Raw genomic sequence first — 20,673 nt, 5'->3', positions numbered from 1 at the left:
CCCCCGTGTGGTTCTGGGATTTTTGCTCACCGTTCTTGTGATCATTTTGACCCCACGGGGTGAGATCTTGCGTGGAGCCCCAGATCGAGGGAGATTATCAGTGGTCTTGTATGTCTTCCATTTCCTAATAATTGCTCCCACAGTTGATTTCTTCAAACCAAGCTGCTTACCTATTGCAGATTCAGTCTTCCCAGCCTGGTGCAGGTCTACAATTTTATTTCTGGTGTCCTTTGACAGCTCTTTGGTCTTGGCGATAGTGGAGTTTGGAGTGTGACTGTTTGAGGTTGTGGACAGGTGTCTTTTATACTGATAACTAGTTCAAACAGGTGCCATTAATACAGGTAATGAGTGGAGGACAGAGGAGCCTCTTAAAGAAGAAGTTACAGGTCTGTGAGAGCCAGAAATCTTGCTTGTTTGTAGGTGACCAAATACTTATTTTCCACCATAATTTGCAAATAAATTAATAAAAAATCCTACAAGGTGATTTTCTGGATTTTTTTTTCTAATTTTGTCTGTCATAGTTGAAGTGTACCTATGATGAAAATTACAGGCCTCTCTAATCTTTTTAAGTGAGAGAACTTGCACAATTGGTGGCTGACTAAATACTTTTTTGCCCCACTGTAATCTCATTCTCTCCTATCTCTTCATATATGTTTCTCTCCTATTTCTTCACGTTTCTCTCTCTCCTCCTATTTCTTCATATATTTCTCTATCCTCCTATTTGTTCATATGTTTCTCTTTCTCCTCCTATTTCTTCATATATTTCACTGTCCTATTTCTTCATATTTTTCTCTCTCTCTTATTTCTTCATATATTTCTCTCTCCTCCTATTTCTTCATATATTTCTCTCTCTCCTATTTCTTCATATATTTCTCTCTCTCCTAGTTCTTCATATATTTCTCTCTCCTATTTCTTCATATATTTCTCTCTCCTATTTCTTCATATATTTCTCTCTTTTCTATTTCTTCATATTTCTCTCTCCTATTTCTTCATATTTCTCTCTCCTATTTCTTCATATTTATCTCTCTTCTATTTCTTCATATTTATCTCTCTTCTATTTCTTCATATTTCTCTCTCTCCTATTTCTTCATATTTCTCTCTCTCCTATTTCTTCATATTTCTCTCTCTCCTATTTCTTCATATTTCTCTCTCCTATTTCTTCATATTTCTCTCTCCTATTTCTTCATATTTCTCTCTCCTATTTCTTCATATTTCTCTCCTATTTCTTCATATTTCTCTCTCCTATTTCTTCATATTTATCTCTCTTCTATTTCTTCATATATTTCTCTCCTATTTCTTCATATATTTCTCTCCTATTTCATCATATATTTCTCTTTCAGCTGGAACCATCCAATTGCCTCCCTCTAACACTTTTTACATCCCATCTTCTCCTCCTCTTCCTCCATTTGTCATATTTCCCTCCCTCCTCTTCCTCTCATCTCTTCCTGCTCCCACCACAAGGGCACCATTGTGCACTAATGGCAGAGAGGTTCCTCAGGGCGCAGTACTCAGTCCTATTTGTCTGACTTTGAGCTGTAGGTGTTAGTTAAATGTGGAATGTGGAAGGGCAGGCTGAGCCATGGGGTTCAGATGGTTATCCTACAGATGGGCTGAGGACAGAGAGAGTAGCTCTCCAACAATGTCTAGACTAGATTGTTTGAAGGGGGGTTGGAGGTTGGAAGGAGAGGCGGGGGTTACAAAAAAGCCCCAAAGCTTTTCATGTGTGTAATTGCAATGAAAAGGAATCTGCAAATTGCAGCGAGGACAATGATTGCCTTCTGCTTGATTGTGAGTGGGCAAGACTTCTAAGACTTAAGCTGTAAATTAACACGCACCATGCAGTGTGTCAATTGTTTTACTGTTTGAAAGGTGAATGACGTTTTCACTGGTGTTACATAAGTTCAGACATTCGTATTGTTGACGCTGATCGATTTGGATTTATTTTAGCTAGCGACTTGACTATTGAAAATATTAGCATTCTTTGTGTGGAATTTTCTGAAAAGAATAGAGTTTATAAATCACCACGGCATAAACTTCTCCTGGACAGCACAAGTGTTTTTCTTTCACAAAGGCATCAGATGTCAGTTCTCCCTCTAAACCTCTATTCAGTGGACCTCTGCAGCCATAGTCACTCATGGAGAACAATTTAATTGCTGTTGCATAGTGGTCAATATTATGTCATCCCAAATGCGTCATCATTATATGTATGCATCATTAAACTCCTGGCTATTGAAGTCTCATTGAAGAGGTGTACTGTACTGTAGGTTAAGCAGCTGTTAACAGATGTTTAGTCAAATATTCTCCTCCTTTTTGGAATACTGCATCTAAAGTTACAAAGAAAAGCTTTGCCCTTTGATGAACCAGTTTAATCAAGGTTTGCATTTTAGAATCAAGGACAATAATAAGTATTAGGGGATTTTTAGTCCATAAATCCCTATACTATTGTCCATTATTGGATGCACAGCATAAACGTTTCACAGAAATGCTAGCGCCTTCTATCATACATTTCATTTAGCTAGTTGTTAAATGGTCTTTAGTTTTGATGACTTGATATTTTTAAACAAGGCACATACAAAAGTATGCAGTTGATTAAGAATCAGTAGATAAACACAAAGTTTCCAACTTATTTTCATGCGTTCCTCTATCATGATAGTGTTTGGCAGGATACATTTTTTAAATTTAAATAAGCTAAAATGGCAAGTCAGTCTTCAGTAGTCGCTACTGTGGTCCAAAGTCTAATATAGGGTCACTTGTTCAGCTCTGAAAGCATTCTGTGGAATTCTCCCCAACTACATTACTAGGCATGTTGTGATTTTTCCTGCAGCTGTGAGGTGCAGCTGGCCAACACCACCTTATAGCTCCTCCAGATGATCTAGGCCCTATATTCAAAAAGTGATTCAGAGTAGGAGTTCTGATCTACGAACAGTTTGTCCTTTTAGATAATGCTGACTAAGACCAGGTGGACCTGATCCTAGATCAGCAGTCCTATTTTGAGACACTTGGGAATACAGGCCCTGAGCTTTGTAGGCGTAATCCATCTCGCCAGCTTGACCTTTTTTATGATATTTTACCAGATCATCTCAGCTTTCAAGCTCACAGCTCCAAAGTGGCCGTTTTGTTTCTCGACTGGGTGCATGGGGTTCATTGAATGAAGTACATTTGAACTCAAATCTATGGAATATGTTGAAATTAGTGTCATTGAGCCTATTGAAGGAATTCACCCTATCTAGTTGCCATTCTTGATTGCCTGATAGTGAAATAAGTCATTTTCATATTTTGCATGTGAATCTGGCTGTTGCTAGGTAGAAGAAATTCCAATGGATTGCTTAGTTTCAGTTCAGCCTTATTCATCACTACTTGTATAAGCGTATTTAACATGAATGATGTCATAATCTGTTATATCAGATTAGCAGGGGCGGCAGGTAGCTTAGTGGTTAGAGCGTTGGGCCAGTAACCGGAAGGGTGCTAGATAGAATCCCCAAGCTGACAAGGTACCAATCTGTGGTTCTGCCCCTGAACAGGCAGTTAACCCACTGTTCCTAGACCAGTTAACCCACTGTTCCTAGACCAGTTAACCCACTGTACCTAGACCAGTTAACCCACTGTACCTTGGCCAGTTAACCCACTGTACCTTGGCCAGTTAACCCACTGTTCCTAGACCAGTTAACCCACTGTACCTAGACCAGTTAACCCACTGTTCCTAGACCAGTTAACCCACTGTTCCTAGACCAGTTAACCCACTGTACCTAGACCAGTTAACCCACTGTACCTAGACCAGTTAACCCACTGTACCTAGACCAGTTAACCCACTGTACCTAGACCAGTTAACCCACTGTTCCTAGACCAGTTAACCCACTGTTCCTAGACCAGTTAACCCACTGTACCTAGACCAGTTAACCCACTGTACCTAGACCAGTTAACCCACTGTACCTAGACCAGTTAACCCACTGTTCCTAGACCAGTTAACCCACTGTTCCTTGGCCGTCATTGTAAATAAGAATTTGTTCTTAACTGACTTGTAAAAAAATAGCATGTTATTGTATTGGTTTGGATTTATGTGGTGTCTACACTGTGAAGTACTTTCAAATGCCTCATTGTATAAATGTTGCTTCAGAAATGCAAAACATCTTTGTTAGAGTTGAAATCACAAGCATATATTAATAGGTTATTTCAGGTGAAATACTACGTAAGTGGACCAGAGTTTTTCTGAAGCAGGATATTGTAATGGCCTTTAGCCATAGTTTTATAAATTAATTGCAAAGACACCTGTTGTAAAAGTAATGGTTTAAACATCCTTTGCCTTATCTGTCCGGCTCAAATGTAATAACCCACCGTACTGCAGGCAATAAAACACGTGCACTTGAACTACCCTAGTGCTCCAGTAGGCTCCAATGTGACTTGAATACTGTCTGAGGGATGAAATTGGACATCAGAGTTGAGTTTTGCTCACTGAGTTCCACACAGCTTTTTACATTGTTAGGAGAGAAACTAGCCTGGTCTTAGATCTTTGTACCGTCTTGCCAACTCCTGTGGTCATTGTTTAGCGTGCCAATGACCATACAAGTCGGCGATACAGCACAAACAGATCTGGGACCAGGCTTGAGAGAAAGAGGCCTGCTGGGAGGATTTGAGTCTTGATAGCAGTTCCACTTGCTGCTATGATCACACCTCACCAATTACTGGGTCAGAATCAGTGGCCTGGGCTGTGATGCAGAGAAAACATAATTCAACCCAATAACATGGTAGCCTGCCAAGGGTAGAAATGATCCTTTTCTCTATTCACAGAGCTTTCAGACTAATCAGTGTGACTGAAAGCAGAAGAACTGGTCTTGATTGAACACTTCAATATTTTTATTGAAAACCTTTACCCTCTCTCGATGGAGTTGTGTTCTGGCCGCCTCAGGATCTCTTCTAATCTGTTATTGTGTTGCTTGATGGCAGTCATTTGAAAGCAGTTGAACAGACGCCAGTCACAGTCACTTATGATCATGTGTTTTTTTATATACTTTAAGTAAACAGGAAAGTCCTGTTGCTTTAGAAGTTTATTTTATTTGGCCTGGTCAAGGGTCACGCATCTTGTTATATTGTCCGTATTTTGGTCAATTGGACAAGCAGCTGGACTTCTGCTTGTGAGAACAGCAATGCTTGTTGTTCTGTAAAAGCTCAGCTGTGCCATACCGTTGCTGTGGAGTTGTGCCCTTATTGTCCTTATCTACTCTCTCCCTTGGCTGCATGTTGGATTATGTGGAAATGTACCACTGTACCTAAAACTATCTGCCCACATTTGAATGAGTCTTCCTCCCGTCCAGTGTTTCCTCTGGAAACATATGTAGCAGTGGGGTGAAAGGTCACCACACCCACCCCCTATTTTGGGTCATTTTTATGTTGGACTGAGAAGCTCTGTTCTGGTGACTTTTTAAAAGGACATTCTACTCTAAAATGAATGAAAATACATTGAATAATGCAAACTCCATATAAAATATAATTTACACCTCCAGAAATGAGAGACAAATAATTTATTGGTCAAAAACGAACTCGCCTAGAGTCTCAGGTGTGCCGCAAGAAAATAACCTGGCGGGTGAAATGAAAACATTCTTTCAACGCATTGGTTGGCTCGTGGTTCAGAACAATTACATTGGTTGGCTCGTGGTTCAGAACAATTACATTGGTTGGCTCGTGATTCAGAACAATTACATTGGTTGGCTCGTGGTTCAGAACAATTACATTGGTTGGCTCGTGGTTCAGAACAATTACATTGGTTGGCTCGTGATTCAGAACAATTACATTGGTTGGCTCGTGATTCAGAACAATTACATTGGTTGGCTCGTGGTTCAGAACAATTACATTGGTTGGCTCGTGGTTCAGAACAATTACATTGGTTGGCTCGTGGTTCAGAACAATTACATTGGTTGGCTCGTTGTTTAGAACAATTACATTGGTTTGCTCGTGGTTCAGAACAATTACATTGGTTGGCTCGTGGTTCAGAACAATTACATTGGTTGGCTCGTGATTCAGAACAATTACATTGGTTGGCTCGTGATTCAGAACAATTACATTGGTTGGCTCGTGGTTCAGAACAATTACATTGGTTGGCTCGTGGTTCAGAACAATTACATTGGTTGGCTCGTGGTTCAGAACAATTACATTGGTTGGCTCGTGGTTCAGAACAATTACATTGGTTGGCTCGTTGTTTAGAACAATTACATTGGTTGGCTCGTGGTTCAGAACAATTACATTGGTTGGCTCGTGATTCAGAACAATTACATTGGTTGGCTCGTGGTTCAGAACAATTACATTGGTTGGCTCGTGGTTCAGAACAATTACATTGGTTGGCTCGTTGTTTAGAACAATTACATTGGTTGGCTCGTGGTTCAGAACAATTACATTGGTTGGCTCGTGATTCAGAACAATTACATTGGTTGGCTCGTGGTTCAGAACAATTACATTGGTTGGCTCGTGGTTCAGAACAATTACATTGGTTGGCTCGTGGTTCAGAACAATTACATTGGTTGGCTCGTTGTTTAGAACAATTACATTGGTTGGCTCGTGGTTCAGAACAATTACATTGGTTGGCTCGTGATTCAGAACAATTACATTGGTTGGCTCGTGGTTCAGAACAATTACATTGGTTGGCTCGTGGTTCAGAACAATTACATTGGTTGGCTCGTGGTTCAGAACAATTACATTGGTCTGAAACATTTTAAATCAAGATAATACACTTTTAAAAATGTTAATCAATATCATACACTTAAAAAAAACAGGAGCTTGTTGTGTAGCATTGTGTTGTGAATTCCATTATGTGAGCAGCGAGGCAGACATAAGGCTACCAACCATGCATTGAGAGTGTGGAGCCGGGAACAGTCCGTTATTTGTGTGGTGTGAAAACATTCTAATTTGTCCAAATGCAGAGCTTGTGTTCCCTCTTCCCACGTGAGAATACGACATGTTGACTTTCCCTGGATAGCCTAGCTCACCCTTAAACGGCTAACATAGGCCTCTCCGGATAAATAGAAATAACGGTTATGATCAGGGCAGGGGTGCAACTTTGGTTTTAGAAATGGGGGGGACATAACTATATTATTATAATTATTATTTGTGTTTAAAAAATACAAATGTTTTTTATTCTTTTTTATATTTTTTATTATTTGTATATTTTCATCCAGTCTGATAAACACCCCAAACAGCCTACCCGACCGCTCGGAGGCGTCCACATGGTCCTAAAGCACACCGCTGCCTCCCTTTGTATCACATTCCAATGATAAAACTGGGGGGTGGGACAAAAATGTAATTCCTGAATGTGGGGGGGACATGTTGCGCCCCTGGATAAGGGTAGAGGCTACAGCACCATTGTGGAAACAGGTGCTGTGAGAGTGAAATCAACACGGTAGATTGTTACACGGCCTGCACTAAGTGATTGTAACACAGCCTGCACTAAGTGATTGTTACACAGCCTGCACTAAGTGATTGTTACACAGCCTGCACTAAGTGATTGTTGCACGGCCTGCACTAAGTGATTGTTACACAGCCTGCACTAAGTGATTGTTACACAGCCTGCACTAAGTGATTGTTGCACAGCCTGCACTAAGTGATTGTTGCACAGCCTGCACTAAGTGATTGTTACACAGCCTGCACTAAGTGATTGTTACACAGCCTGCACTAAGTGATTGTTGCACAGCCTGCACTAAGTGATTGTTGCACAGCCTGCACTAAGTGATTGTTGCACAGCCTGCACTAAGTGATTGTTGCACAGCCTGCACTAAGTGATTGTTATACAGCCTGCACTAAGTGATTGTTACACGGCCTGCACTAAGTGATTGTTACACAGCCTGCACTAAGTGATTGTTGCACAGCCTGCACTAAGTGATTGTTGCACAGCCTGCACTAAGTGATTGTTGCACAGCCTGCACTAAGTGATTGTTACACAGCCTGCACTAAGTGATTGTTACACGGCCTGCACTAAGTGATTGTTGCACAGCCTGCACTAAGTGATTGTTGCACAGCCTGCACTAAGTGATTGTTGCACAGCCTGCACTAAGTGATTGTTGCACAGCCTGCACTAAGTGATTGTTGCACAGCCTGCACTAAGTGATTGTAACACAGCCTGCACTAAGTGATTGTTACACGGCCTGCACTAAGTGGTTGTTACACGGCCTGCACTAAGTGATTTTTTTGTAGCCTATATTTGATTCTGGGAATCCTCTCCTAACTTGAATGTGCCTGTAAAGGAATATTTATCTTGCATAAAACACACAGCAACAAGCCGACTGGTACTGCTTTCAAACATGATTTATGCTATATTGCCTCCCCCTTTCATCCATTACAAACATATGTTGGGCGTCTATTTAAATAAATCCATTGAAAATATACACCATCAAAAATAAATCCATGATTAATTTGTTTAGGCAGGTCCTAAGAAACATTAAAAGACAAATAACATGTATTTGTAAAAATAAATGTTATGGCATATTTTGAGTTTCATTATGTTAGGCTGCTGGTTGGTGGCATGCACACAAAATCAATAGTTTTGTCCATTAACCAGACAAGACACACTTAGGGTACCCTGATCACAGTCAATACACATATATGTTATAGAGGCTGGGAGTATAATTAAATATAACAGAATAAAATACAAATATTTTTCCCACACAACTTGCATCATGGCAATGTGTGTGGAACTGCTGTCATATGAAAAAAAAGGTGATATTTTATGTTTAATGCAAGTCCATGCTTTTTTGATCTCTTTCCTAATCTGGTTGTCAGGAAGCAGGCGCAGTGTCTTACATTGAGAGTATCTTCATCATGTTACCCATAGAAAATAATAGCAATCTATATATTTTCAAAAGCATTTGAAAATTCTAGTGTTCATATTTCACAACCTTTGCAGGCTTTTGGAGTTGCCTATATCCAACACCAGAGGTATTCAACTCTTACCTTATGAGGTCCGGAGCCTGCTTGTTCTCTGTTCTACTGTACCTGATAATGAATTGCACCCACCTGGTGTCCCAAGTCTAAATCAGTCCCTGGTTGTCAGACTTTTCTAATCATTACTCGTTTTGTTGGCAGATGTGGACCGCTCCAGCATCTTAAAAGTGTGCCCAGGCAGAAATGATGCATACTAATATAAAATCAATCACTTAGAATTAAAACCGTTCCAATACTAGGATTTGTAAATGTCCCTTATGGAGATAGATTGGATCCCCATAAAAGGGGGATTGACTCATTGATCTGTTTGTTCATGTGATAGAATGCCTGCTGTACTCATGTGCTTCCAGCTTGGCATTTTGACTGAGCTGGAGTTGACTTCTAACGATTGGTTTGACTGTGACGCCTGCTTGATTCTGTGTCATGCAGACAGCTCTCTAAATTCTGTTAGCCTCCTGTCAGCTTTTTTACATGGAGACCTTGTCAACGCCGTCACTGTCTACTCAGTCACATACAGCCCTGTCAACTATGAAATATATGGCCCATTAAAATGAGGCTCAATCATATTTAAGCCCCCTCCATTTTGTTCCAGCCTTAAAGGGATAGTTTGGGATTTGTCAGTTTTATTTATCCTTTATTTAACTAGGCAAGTTTGTTAAGAAAATATTCTTATTTACAATGATGGCCTACCCCGGCCAAACCCTAACCCCGGCCAAACCATAACCCGGAGAACACTGGGCCAATTGTGCGCCGCCATATGGGACTGCCCATCACGGCTGGTTGTGATACAGCCTGGAATCGAACCAGGGTCTGTAGTGACACCTCTAGCAATGAGATGCAGTACCTCAGACCGCTGCGCCACTTGGGAGCCCCAAAACAAGAGGACTGATAATGAAGCATGTTATCTATTTTACCAGAGTCCAATGAAGTCTTGGATACCATTTTTATGTCTGTCTAGTATGAAGGAAGTTAATAGGTACTTTCACGAGCCAATGCTAACTACTGTTAGCACTAGCTTAGCCAGGCTATCAGTTTTTTCACTAAGCTAGTAAGCATTGGCTCGCAAAACTGTCTCTAACTTCTTTCATACTGGACGCCGAGTCATAAAAATGGTATCCAAGAGTTCATCTGATCTGGGGAAGTAGATAACATGCTCATTGCCAAATCATAAAAATGGTATCCAAGAGTTCATCTGATCTGGGGAAGTAGATAACATGCTCATTGCCAAATCATAAAAATGGTATCCAAGAGTTCATCTGATCTGGGGAAGTAGATAACATGCTCATTGCCAAATCATAAAAATGGTATCCAAGAGTTCATCTGATCTGGGGAAGTAGATAACATGCTCATTGCCAAATCATAAAAATGGTATCCAAGAGTTCATCTGATCTGGGGAAGTAGATAACATGCTCATTGCCAAATCATAAACTATCCATTTAATAACACACCTTTTCAGGATCTCGATGTGTGCATGTTTCACTATAATGCGTTTGTCTGACCACCCTGTTGTTGTGGTTGTTCCTCCTCAGTCGAGGCTGGGGCTGGTGCCTGGATGACCCCCCCATGCGGGACGTGCTGGATCTGAACTCTGTTCCCCCCGGGGTCCTGTACAGTGCTGCCCACCAGTGCCGCCTACAGTACGGCTCTGGATCCCTGCTCTGTGACGACGTGGACGTAAGACCCCTGAATCTGAACCAATACTTGTCTGTTTCTTCAGCATACTCCTGCTATCTGCATATCCCTCCATGGTGTGTCCTCTCCGTCCCACAACCCTCATCACAGCTCTCCCCTTCTCACTTCTCCTCTTGTCCTCTCTGTCCCACAACCCTTCTCACTTCTCCTCTTGTCCTCTCTGTCCTACAACCCTCATCACAACTCTCCCCTTCTCACTTCTCCTCTTGTCCTCTCTGTCCTACAACCCTCATCACAACTCTCCCTTTCTCACTTCTCCTCTTGTCCTCTGTCCCACAACCCTCATCACAACTCTCCCCTTCTCACTTCTCCTCTTGTCCTCTCTGTCCTACAACCCTCATCACAGCTCTCCCCTTCTCACTTCTCCTCTTGTCCTCTCTGTCCCACAACCCTCATCACAACTCTCCCCTTCTCACTTCTCCTCTTGTCCTCTGTCCCACAACCCTCATCACAGCTCTCCCCTTCTCACTTCTCCTCTTGTCCTCTGTCCCACAACCCTCATCACAACTCTCCCCTTCTCACTTCTCCTCTTGTCCTCTCTGTCCCACAATCCTTCTCACTTCTCCTCTTGTCCTCTCTGTCCTACAACCCTCATCACAACTCTCCCCTTCTCACTTCTTCTCTTGTCCTCTCTGTCCCACAATCCTCATCACAGCTCTCCCCTTCTCACTTCTCCTCTTGTCCTCTGTCCCACAACCCTCATCACAACTCTCCCCTTCTCACTTCTCCTCTTGTCCTCTGTCCCACAACCCTCATCACAACTCTCCCCTTCTCACTTCTCCTCTTGTCCTCTCTGTCCTACAACCCTCATCACAACTCTCCCCTTCTCACTTCTCCTCTTGTCCTCTGTCCCACAACCCTCATCACAACTCTCCCCTTCTCACTTCTCCTCTTGTCCTCTCTGTCCTACAACCCTCATCACAACTCTCCCCTTCTCACTTCTCCTCTTGTCCTCTCTGTCCTACAACCCTCATCACAGCTCTCCCCTTCTCTCTTCTCCTCTTGTCCTCTCTGTCCCACAACCCTCATCACAGCTCTCCCCTACTCTCTTCTCCTCTTGTCCTCTCTGTCCCACAACCCTCATCACAGCTCTCCCCTTCTCACTTCTCCTCTTGTCCTCTCTGTCCCACAACCCTCATCACAGCTCTCCCCTTCTCTCTTGTCCTCTGTCCCACAACCCTCATCACAACTCTCCCCTTCTCACTTCTCCTCTTGTCCTCTGTCCCACAACCCTCATCACAACTCTCCCCTTCTCACTTCTCCTCTTCTCCTCTGTCCCACAACCCTCATCACAACTCTCCCCTTCTCACTTCTCCTCTTCTCCTCTGTCCCACAACCCTCATCACAACTCTCGCCTTCTCACTTCTCCTCTTGTCCTCTCTGTCCTACAACCCTTGTCACAGCTCTCCCCTTCTCACTTCTCCTCTCTGTCCTACAACCCTCATCACAACTCTCCCCTTCTCACTTCTCCTCTTGTCCTCTCTGTCCCACAACCCTCATCACAGCTCTCCCCTTCTCACTTCTCCTCTTGTCCTCTCTGTCCCACAATCCTTCTCACTTCTCCTCTTGTCCTCTCTGTCCTACAACCCTCATCACAGCTCTCCCCTTCTCACTTCTCCTCTTGTCCTCTCTGTCCCACAACCCTCATCACAACTCTCCCCTTCTCACTTCTCCTCTTGTCCTCTCTGTCCTACAACCCTCATCACAGCTCTCCCCTTCTCACTTCTCCTCTTGTCCTCTCTGTCCTACAACCCTCATCACAACTCTCCCCTTCTCACTTCTCCTCTTGTCCTCTCTGTCCCACAACCCTCATCACAGCTCTCCCCTTCTCTCTTGTCCTCTGTCCCACAACCCTCATCACAACTCTCCCCTTCTCACTTCTCCTCTTGTCCTCTGTCCCACAACCCTCATCACAACTCTCCCCTTCTCACTTCTCCTCTTGTCCTCTGTCCCACAACCCTCATCACAGCTCTCCCCTTCTCACTTCTCCTCTTGTCCTCTGTCCCACAACCCTCATCACAACTCTCCCCTTCTCACTTCTCCTCTTGTCCTCTCTGTCCCACAACCCTCATCACAGCTCTCCCCTTCTCACTTCTCCTCTTGTCCTCTGTCCCACAACCCTCATCACAACTCTCCCCTTCTCACTTCTCCTCTTGTCCTCTGTCCCACAACCCTCATCACAACTCTCTCCTTCTCACTTCTCCTCTTGTCCTCTCTGTCCTACAACCCTTGTCACAGCTCTCCCCTTCTCACTTCTCCTCTCTGTCCTACAACCCTCATCACAACTCTCTCCTTCTCACTTCTCCTCTTGTCCTCTCTGTCCTACAACCCTTGTCACAGCTCTCCCCTTCTCACTTCTCCTTGTCTCTGTCCTACAACCCTCATCACAACTCTCCCTTCTCACTTCTCCTCTTGTCCTCTCTGTCCCACAACCCTCATCACAGCTCTCCCCTTCTCACTTCTCCTCTTGTCCTCTGTCCCACAACCCTCATCACAACTCTCCCCTTCTCACTTCTCCTCTTGTCCTCTGTCCCACAACCCTCATCACAACTCTCTCCTTCTCACTTCTCCTCTTGTCCTCTCTGTCCTACAACCCTTGTCACAGCTCTCCCCTTCTCACTTCTCCTCTCTGTCCTACAACCCTCATCACAACTCTCCCCTTCTCACGTCTCTTCTTGTCCTCTCTGTCCTACAACCCTCATCACAGCTCTCCCCTTCTCACTTCTCGTCCTCTGTTCTACAACCCTCATCACAGCTCTTCCCTTCTCACTTCTCTTGTCCTCTGTCCTACAACCATCATCACAACTCTCCCCTTCTCACTTCTCTTCTTGTCCTCTCTGTCCTACAACCCTCATCACAGCTCTCCCCTTCTCACTTCTCTTGTCCTCTGTTCTACAACCCTCATCACAGCTCTTCCCTTCTCACTTCTCCTCTTGTCCTCTCTGTCCTACAACCCTCATCACAACTCTTACCTTCTCACTTCTCCTCTTGTCCTCCTCTTCACTAACATTGCTCTTCATTCCCCCACTAGTTACTGTAACCCTGCATCACTCCTCTTAGCCCTTCCACCTTCTTCTCCCTCAATCGCTTCCTTACTGCTCTCTGTCTTTATTCTCACATCACCCTCCATTTTGCTCTTTACTCCCCCACTCCTCATTACTCCTCATCATCATTACTCCTCCACTCCTCATTCTCATTACTCCTCATCCTCATTACTCCTCCACTCATAATTTCTCCCCATCCTCTTTACGCCTCATCCTCATTACTCCTCCATGCTCTTTACGCCTCATCCTCATTACTCCTCCACTCATCCTCATTACTCCTCATCCTCTTTACACCTCATCCTCCTTACTCCTCCCCTCATCCTCATTCATCCTCATTACTCATCCCCTCATCCTCATTCATCCCCATTATTCCTCATCCTCATTACTCCTCCCCTCATCCTCATTAATCATCATTACTCCTCATCCTCATTACTCTTCGTCATCATTATTCCTACACTCCTCGTCCTCTTTACTCCTCATCCTCTTTACTCCTCCACTCCTCATTCTCATTACTCCTCATCCTCATTACTCCTTATCCTTATTTCTCCTACACTCTTCCTCTTTACTTCTCCACTCATCGTCCATATTACTCCTCATCCACATTACTCCTCATCCTCATTACTCCTCATCCTCATCCTCTTTACTCCTCCACTTCTCATCCTCATTACTCCTCATCCTCTTTACTCCTCCACTTCTCATCATCATTACTCCTCATTCTCATTACTCCTCATCCTCATTACTCCTCATCCTCTTTACTCCTCCATATCTCATCATCATTACTCCTCATTCTCATTACTCCTCATTCTCATTACTCCTTATCCTCATTACTCCTCATCCTCTTTACTCCTCCATTTCTCATCATCATTACTCCTCATTCTCATTACTCCTCATTCTCATTACTCCTCATCCTCTTTACTCCTCCACTCCTCATTCTCATTACTCCTCATCCTCATTACTCCTCATCCTTATTTCTCCTACACTCTTCCTCTTTACTTCTCCACTCATCGTCCATATTACTCCTCATCCACATTACTCCTCATCCTCATCCTCTTTACTCCTCCACTTCTCATCCTCATTACTCCTCATCCTCTTTACTCCTCCACTTCTCATCATCATTACTCCTCATTCTCATTACTCCTCATTCTCATTACTCCTCATCCTCTTTACTCCTCCACTTCTCATCATCATTACTCCTCATTCTCATTACTCCTTGTCCTCTTTACTCTTCATCCTCTTTACTCCTCTACTCCTCATTCTCATTACTCTTCATCCTCATTACTCTTCATCCTCTTTACTCTTCATCCTCTTTACTCCTCTCCTCTTTACTCCTCTCCTCTTTACTCCTCTCCTCTTTACTCTTCATCCTCTCTACTCTTCATCCTCTTTACTCCTCATCCTCTCTACTCCTCTCCTCTTTACTCCTCTCCTCTTTACTCCTCTACTCCTTATCTTCTTTACTCTTCATCCTCTTTACTCCTCTACTCCTCATTCTCATTACTCTTCATCCTCTTTACTCTTCATCCTCTTTACTCCTCTCCTCTTTACTCCTCTCCTCTTTACTCTTCATCCTCTTTACTCCTCATCCTCTCTACTCTTCATCCTCTTTACTCCTCTCATCTTTACTCCTTTACTCCTCATCCTCTCTACTCTTCATCCTCTACTCCTCATCCTCTTTACTCTTCATCCTCATTACTCCTCTCATCTTTACTCCTCTACTCCTCATCCTCTTTACTCTTCATCCTCATTACTCCTCTCATCTTTACTCCTCTACTCCTCATCCTCATTACTCCTCATCCTCATTACTCATCCACTCTTCATCTTCTTTACTCCTCATCCTCTTTACTCCTTATCCTCTTTACTCATCCTCATTACTTATCCAGTCCTCATTCTCTGTCACTCAGTTATGTTCTTCTCCTCCCTATACTCACATCACCCCTATAACCTCTCAACAGACTGCTGTCTGCTCCATTAAAACATCACACCTATAACCTCTCAACAGACTGCTGTCTGCTCCATTAAAACATCACCCCCATAACCTAACAACAGACTGCTGTCTGCTCCATTAAAACATCATCCCTATAACCTCTCAACAGACTGCTGTCTGCTCCATTAAAACATCACCTCCATAACCTCTCAACAGACTGCTGTCTGCTCCATTAAAACATCACACCTATAACCTCTCAACAGACTGCTGTCTGCTCCATTAAAACATCACCCCTATAACCTCTCAACAGACTGCTGTCTGCTCCATTAAAACATCACACCTATAACCTCTCAACAGACTGCTGTCTGCTCCATTAAAACATCACCCCCATAACCTCTCAACAGACTGCTGTCTGCTCCATTAAAACATCACCTCCATAACCTCTCAACAGACTGCTGTCTGCTCCATTAAAACATCATCCCTATAACCTCTCAACAGACTGCTGTCTGCTCCATTAAAACATCACCCCCATAACTTCTCAACAGACTGCTGTCTGCTCCATACAACATCACCCCCATAACTTCTCAACAGACTGCTGTCTGCTCCATTAAAACATCACCCCTATAACCTCTCAACAGACTGCTGTCTGCTTAAACCATATATGAGACATGCTCTCTAAGTGGCCACCAATCGCATCAATACACACAGCTTCCTGCGTCAGTACACACTGTGCAGCAATGCTCTGGCAATTGTCCATGTGATTGGAGTGACCGAATTTAAAGGGCAACAAATTGGATCAAAAGCATTTCATCTTTAAAGCCCAGATGTGTTGGCAAACGAGCTACAAGCCAATACATGCATATAAGGTTCAAAGTGGCAAGCCTTATGGTTTAGGACACTCAAACCTATTGGATTCACAAGTCTTTGTTTTTCTAAAAGTGTTTACAAAAAAAGGCGCAGAGAGTTTTAGACACACAAGCATATGTTGTCTTGGTTCGAGTCGCGCTACTGAAGGCAATTTTCCCGTTTTGATTCCGTTTCCATTTCATGATGAAGGGGAAGACCCACAGAAAAACATACACAGAATCTGTGTAAACAGCATACGCTCATCCCCGGTGGACTTCTCAAAACGTTAATGAGAGGAACAGGTTCAATGAGTTCATCTGTACGTTAATGAACAATCATGATTCCAATAGTACCCTTTTGATAGAAAATGCTTGCCTGCTTGACAGTTGATTGCCGTAGGCTTCACTGTAATGTGAAAAAGATGCCGTGAGCGATAATACACTGGTCTCATATTTTAATAAACAGTACATACATAAACAAGCAGCCTATAGGTTCCCCGTATTTACCTCATACACCCCTCGGGAATTCCTCGCTTGCCGCTTGATTGAATAGCGTCCCCCTTAACTGTAACAGTTTTTGACAGAATCTGAGGGGGCCTATATGTGTTGGGTTAAAGGAAAATGGGGTGATTTGCTCGAATTACCAGCGAGCTGCTGCGAGGGCCAGAAAGATAAACTCGCAGCCGCCTCGGGAGGCGGAAATAGAGCCGCCGAATGTGTATCCATTTATCACTTCTGGAATTATGGCGATTTGAGCTGGAATTACACCCGTTCCCCCTGTCAAAATGGATGTTTGGTATATCTGGCGCTTGGAAACCGTCAAGGTTTAAGTGGTTAGAACAACTGGCGCGAGACAGCGGGGAGGATAGCTGATTAACAAGCCCCTTGCTGGGCACTGAGCTCATCATTTGAGCTCATTGAGGAGTTATGCAGTGAAGTCAGCTGGAACAGGATGGATGGTGGCTCAGGACTGTGTTCCTGCAGACTTTACATAGAAATCCTCTGGCAGGGTGTTGTGTTGTGGAAACCACGTAGTTTACACCAAAACCTCTGCTTTCTAAACTGCCCTGTAAGGTTGAGAAAAATTGGCATTTCAATAGAGAGAGGGAGTAGAGAGGGAGGGAGTGGGGAGGGGGAGAGAGGGGAGGGAGTGGGGAGAGAGAGGGAGGGAGTGGGGAGGAGGAGAGAGGGAGGAGAGAGTGGGGAGAGAGAGAGAGGGAGTGGGGAGAGAGAGAGAGGGAGGGAGTGGGGAGAGAGAGGGAGGGGGAGTGGGGAGAGAGAGGGAGTAGAGAGACAGGGAGGGAGTGGGGAGGGGAGAGAGAGGGAGGGAGGGGGGAGAGAGAGGGAGGGAGTGGGGAGGAGAGGGGAGGGAGTGGGGAGAGAGAGAGAGGGAGGGAGTGGGGAGAGAGAGAGAGAGGGAGGGGTGGGGAGAGAGAGGGAGGGAGTGGGGAGAGAGAGGGAGGGAGTGGGGAGAGAGAGAGAGGGAGGGAGTGGGGAGAGAGAGAGGGAGGGAGTGGGGAGAGAGAGAGAGGGGAGTGGGGAGAGAGAGAGAGAGGGAGGGAGTGGGGAGAGAGAGGGAGGGAGGGAGTGGGGAGAGAGAGAGTGGGGAGAGAGAGAGAGGTGGGGAGAGAGAGAGGGAGGGAGTGGGGAGAGAGAGGGAGGGAGTGGGGAGAGAGAGAGGGAGGGAGTGGGGAGAGAGAGAGAGGGAGGGGGAGAGAGAGAGGGGAGTGGGGAGAGAGAGGGAGGGAGTGGGGAGAGAGAGGGAGTAGAGAGGGAGGGAGTGGGGAGAGAGAGGGAGGGAGTGGGGAGAGAGAGGGAGGGAGTGGGGAGAGAGGGGAGGGAGTGGGGAGAGAGAGGGGAGGGAGTGGGGAGAGAGAGAGAGGGAGGAGAGTGGGGAGAGAGAGAGGAGGGAGGGGGAGTGGGGAGAGGGAGGGAGTGGGGAGAGAGAGAGAGGGAGTGGGGAGAGAGAGAGAGAGGGAGGGAGTGGGGAGAGAGAGAGAGAGGGAGGGAGTGGGGAGAGAGAGAGAGAGGGAGGGAGGGAGGGGGAGAGAGAGAGAGGGAGGGGGAGAGAGAGAGAGGGAGGGAGTGGGGAGAGGGAGGGAGTGGGGAGAGAGAGGGAGGGAGTGGGGAGAGAGAGAGAGGGAGGGAGGGAGTGGGGAGAGAGAGGAGTGGGGAGAGAGGGGAGGGGGAGTGGGGAGAGAGAGAGAGAGGGAGGGAGTGGGGAGAGAGAGGGGAGGGAGTGGGGAGAGAGAGGGAGGGAGTGGGGAGAGAGAGGGAGGGGAGTGGGGAGAGAGAGGGAGGGAGTGGGGAGAGAGAGAGGGGAGTGGGGAGAGAGAGGGAGGGAGGGAGTGGGGAGAGAGAGGGGGAGGGAGTGGGGAGAGAGAGAGAGAGGGAGGGAGTGGGGAGAGAGAGAGAGAGAGAGGGAGGGAGTGGGGAGAGAGAGGAGGGAGTGGGGAGAGAGAGGGAGGGAGTGGGGAGAGAGAGAGAGGGAGTGGGGAGAGAGAGAGAGGGAGTGGGGAGAGAGAGAGAGAGAGGGAGTGGGGAGAGAGAGAGAGGGAGGGAGTGGGGAGAGAGGGAGTGGGGAGAGGGAGAGAGGGAGTGGGGAGAGAGAGAGAGGGGAGTGGGGAGAGAGAGAGAGAGGGAGTGGGGGGAGAGAGAGAGAGAGAGAGAGAGGGAGAGGAGGGAGGGAGTGGGGAGAGAGGGAGTGGGGAGAGAGAGGGAGGGAGTGGGGAGAGAGAGAGGGGGAGGGAGTGGGGAGAGAGAGAGAGAGGGAGGAAGAGAGAGAGACCACACACCAATATTCTCATCCAGGGTTGGAGTTCCTACAGCCCTTTGTATGAATAACATTAGCTGCTCACTCACTCCGTGTGCTTGGCTTTACAGGAAGCCCATCAGGGCAGGAAAGCAAGCGTGGGATAGATCATCTCCTTCAACCCCTTTTGGTGCTATTGCCAGGACTGAAGCAGGAAACCTGAATGGAATTAGGGAATCATTGGTTTCCTCCTCCCCTTTCGATAGTGGTTGGGAGGAGGACTATTTCTTTCTTAGTCTGTGTTTTGTAAACAACTCTGGAACAAAACATTCCCAATCAAATAAATGAGTGAGAATTTGACACTTTTCCCAACGGGCAAATCTGGTTGATATGACGACATTCCAAGATTAGAACCAAGTGGTTGTGGGTTAAGGCTGAATCATAACTTCAGGTCTGAATTTACATTTATGCATGATTTAGCAGGATTTAGTTATTCAGAGTTAGGATGTAATTTACTAGCTTGTTAGTAAGTAAGCGTTTCGTATACAACGAGGATACATGTTTAACATTCACTAACTGGCTGATGGAGGGATGAAGATATTAGATCAAATGAAGGGATGAATTGTAGTTGTATGGAGATTTAATAAGGAGTGCCCAAATAAAGAACCACGGTGTCATTATTAAATGTAACGTGGACAAGCTGTATGATGTAGTCAAGTACATGATGACCGTCAAATACAGAAACTATAAATCCCTTTTGATAGCAGCATTAATATATCAAATGCTCATTAATATATGCGCACACACACACACACATGGTTGGGCCTGAAGACTGTAAGAAATTTGCATAGCAATAACTCCATTCCCTTGTGAAACACTAACCAGGTGTCCATCTTACCTTTTTAATGTGAGTAAAGTACATGTCGTCTGATGGAAACCACTAATTTGCGGGTAAACTTTCCAAATTCTGACAAAGCAAAATACCTTTGACAAGGTGGGATCTTTTTGTGTCTGTAAAATGAATTATGCTAGAAATGGAGGCTATTTACATAACCATCATATGGAAGTAAACTTGGAGTCACGTGATATGTTGTGTGGTCCTCCCACTACGACTCAGGAAAACATGCAGTTTATTAGGCTACAGATGAAATAAGTTATGATGAACTTCACAGGGTGGTGAAAGTGCACGGTGACGAGCTTGATGCTCCTTTCTAATAAATATAGAGGGTCTTATTCTGGTGACATGAGGATTGACACTTGGCTGCTGCTTATTTTTATTTGTCAATCTTGCTCTTTTGTCTCTAATAATGTCATCATGCAGGTTATACCCTCTGTATGTGTGAGCTGTTGGCTAGAGCACATGTACCAAAACCAGAGTGGGCACCTCGCTGTATAACGCAACACACAGAGTTTAAAATGTGATGGAAACACATTTAATTTTTATTTATTGTATTCGGTACATGGGAATTTAAATTATATAAATTATTGTGAGCG

The 20,673-nt window shown here is 44.8% G+C and overlaps 1 protein-coding gene across 1 annotated transcript in view; it reads left to right on the top strand.

Moving 5' to 3' along the window:
- LOC115124005 (A disintegrin and metalloproteinase with thrombospondin motifs 7) overlaps positions 1-20,673 on the top strand; it is a 185,129-nt gene that overhangs the window by 56,694 nt on the left and 107,762 nt on the right. Inside the window, 1 exon segment of the mRNA XM_065011186.1 lies at positions 10,452-10,670. Coding sequence (XP_064867258.1) covers positions 10,452-10,670 — 219 coding nt within the window.

The sequence above is a fragment of the Oncorhynchus nerka genome, linkage group LG27 (assembly GCF_034236695.1).
Source record: "Oncorhynchus nerka isolate Pitt River linkage group LG27, Oner_Uvic_2.0, whole genome shotgun sequence".
In the NCBI taxonomy this organism is placed as follows: Eukaryota; Metazoa; Chordata; class Actinopteri; order Salmoniformes; family Salmonidae; genus Oncorhynchus; species Oncorhynchus nerka.
The sequence above is the reverse complement of the archived record's forward strand: the minus strand, read 5'-3'. Positions and strand labels throughout refer to the sequence as shown.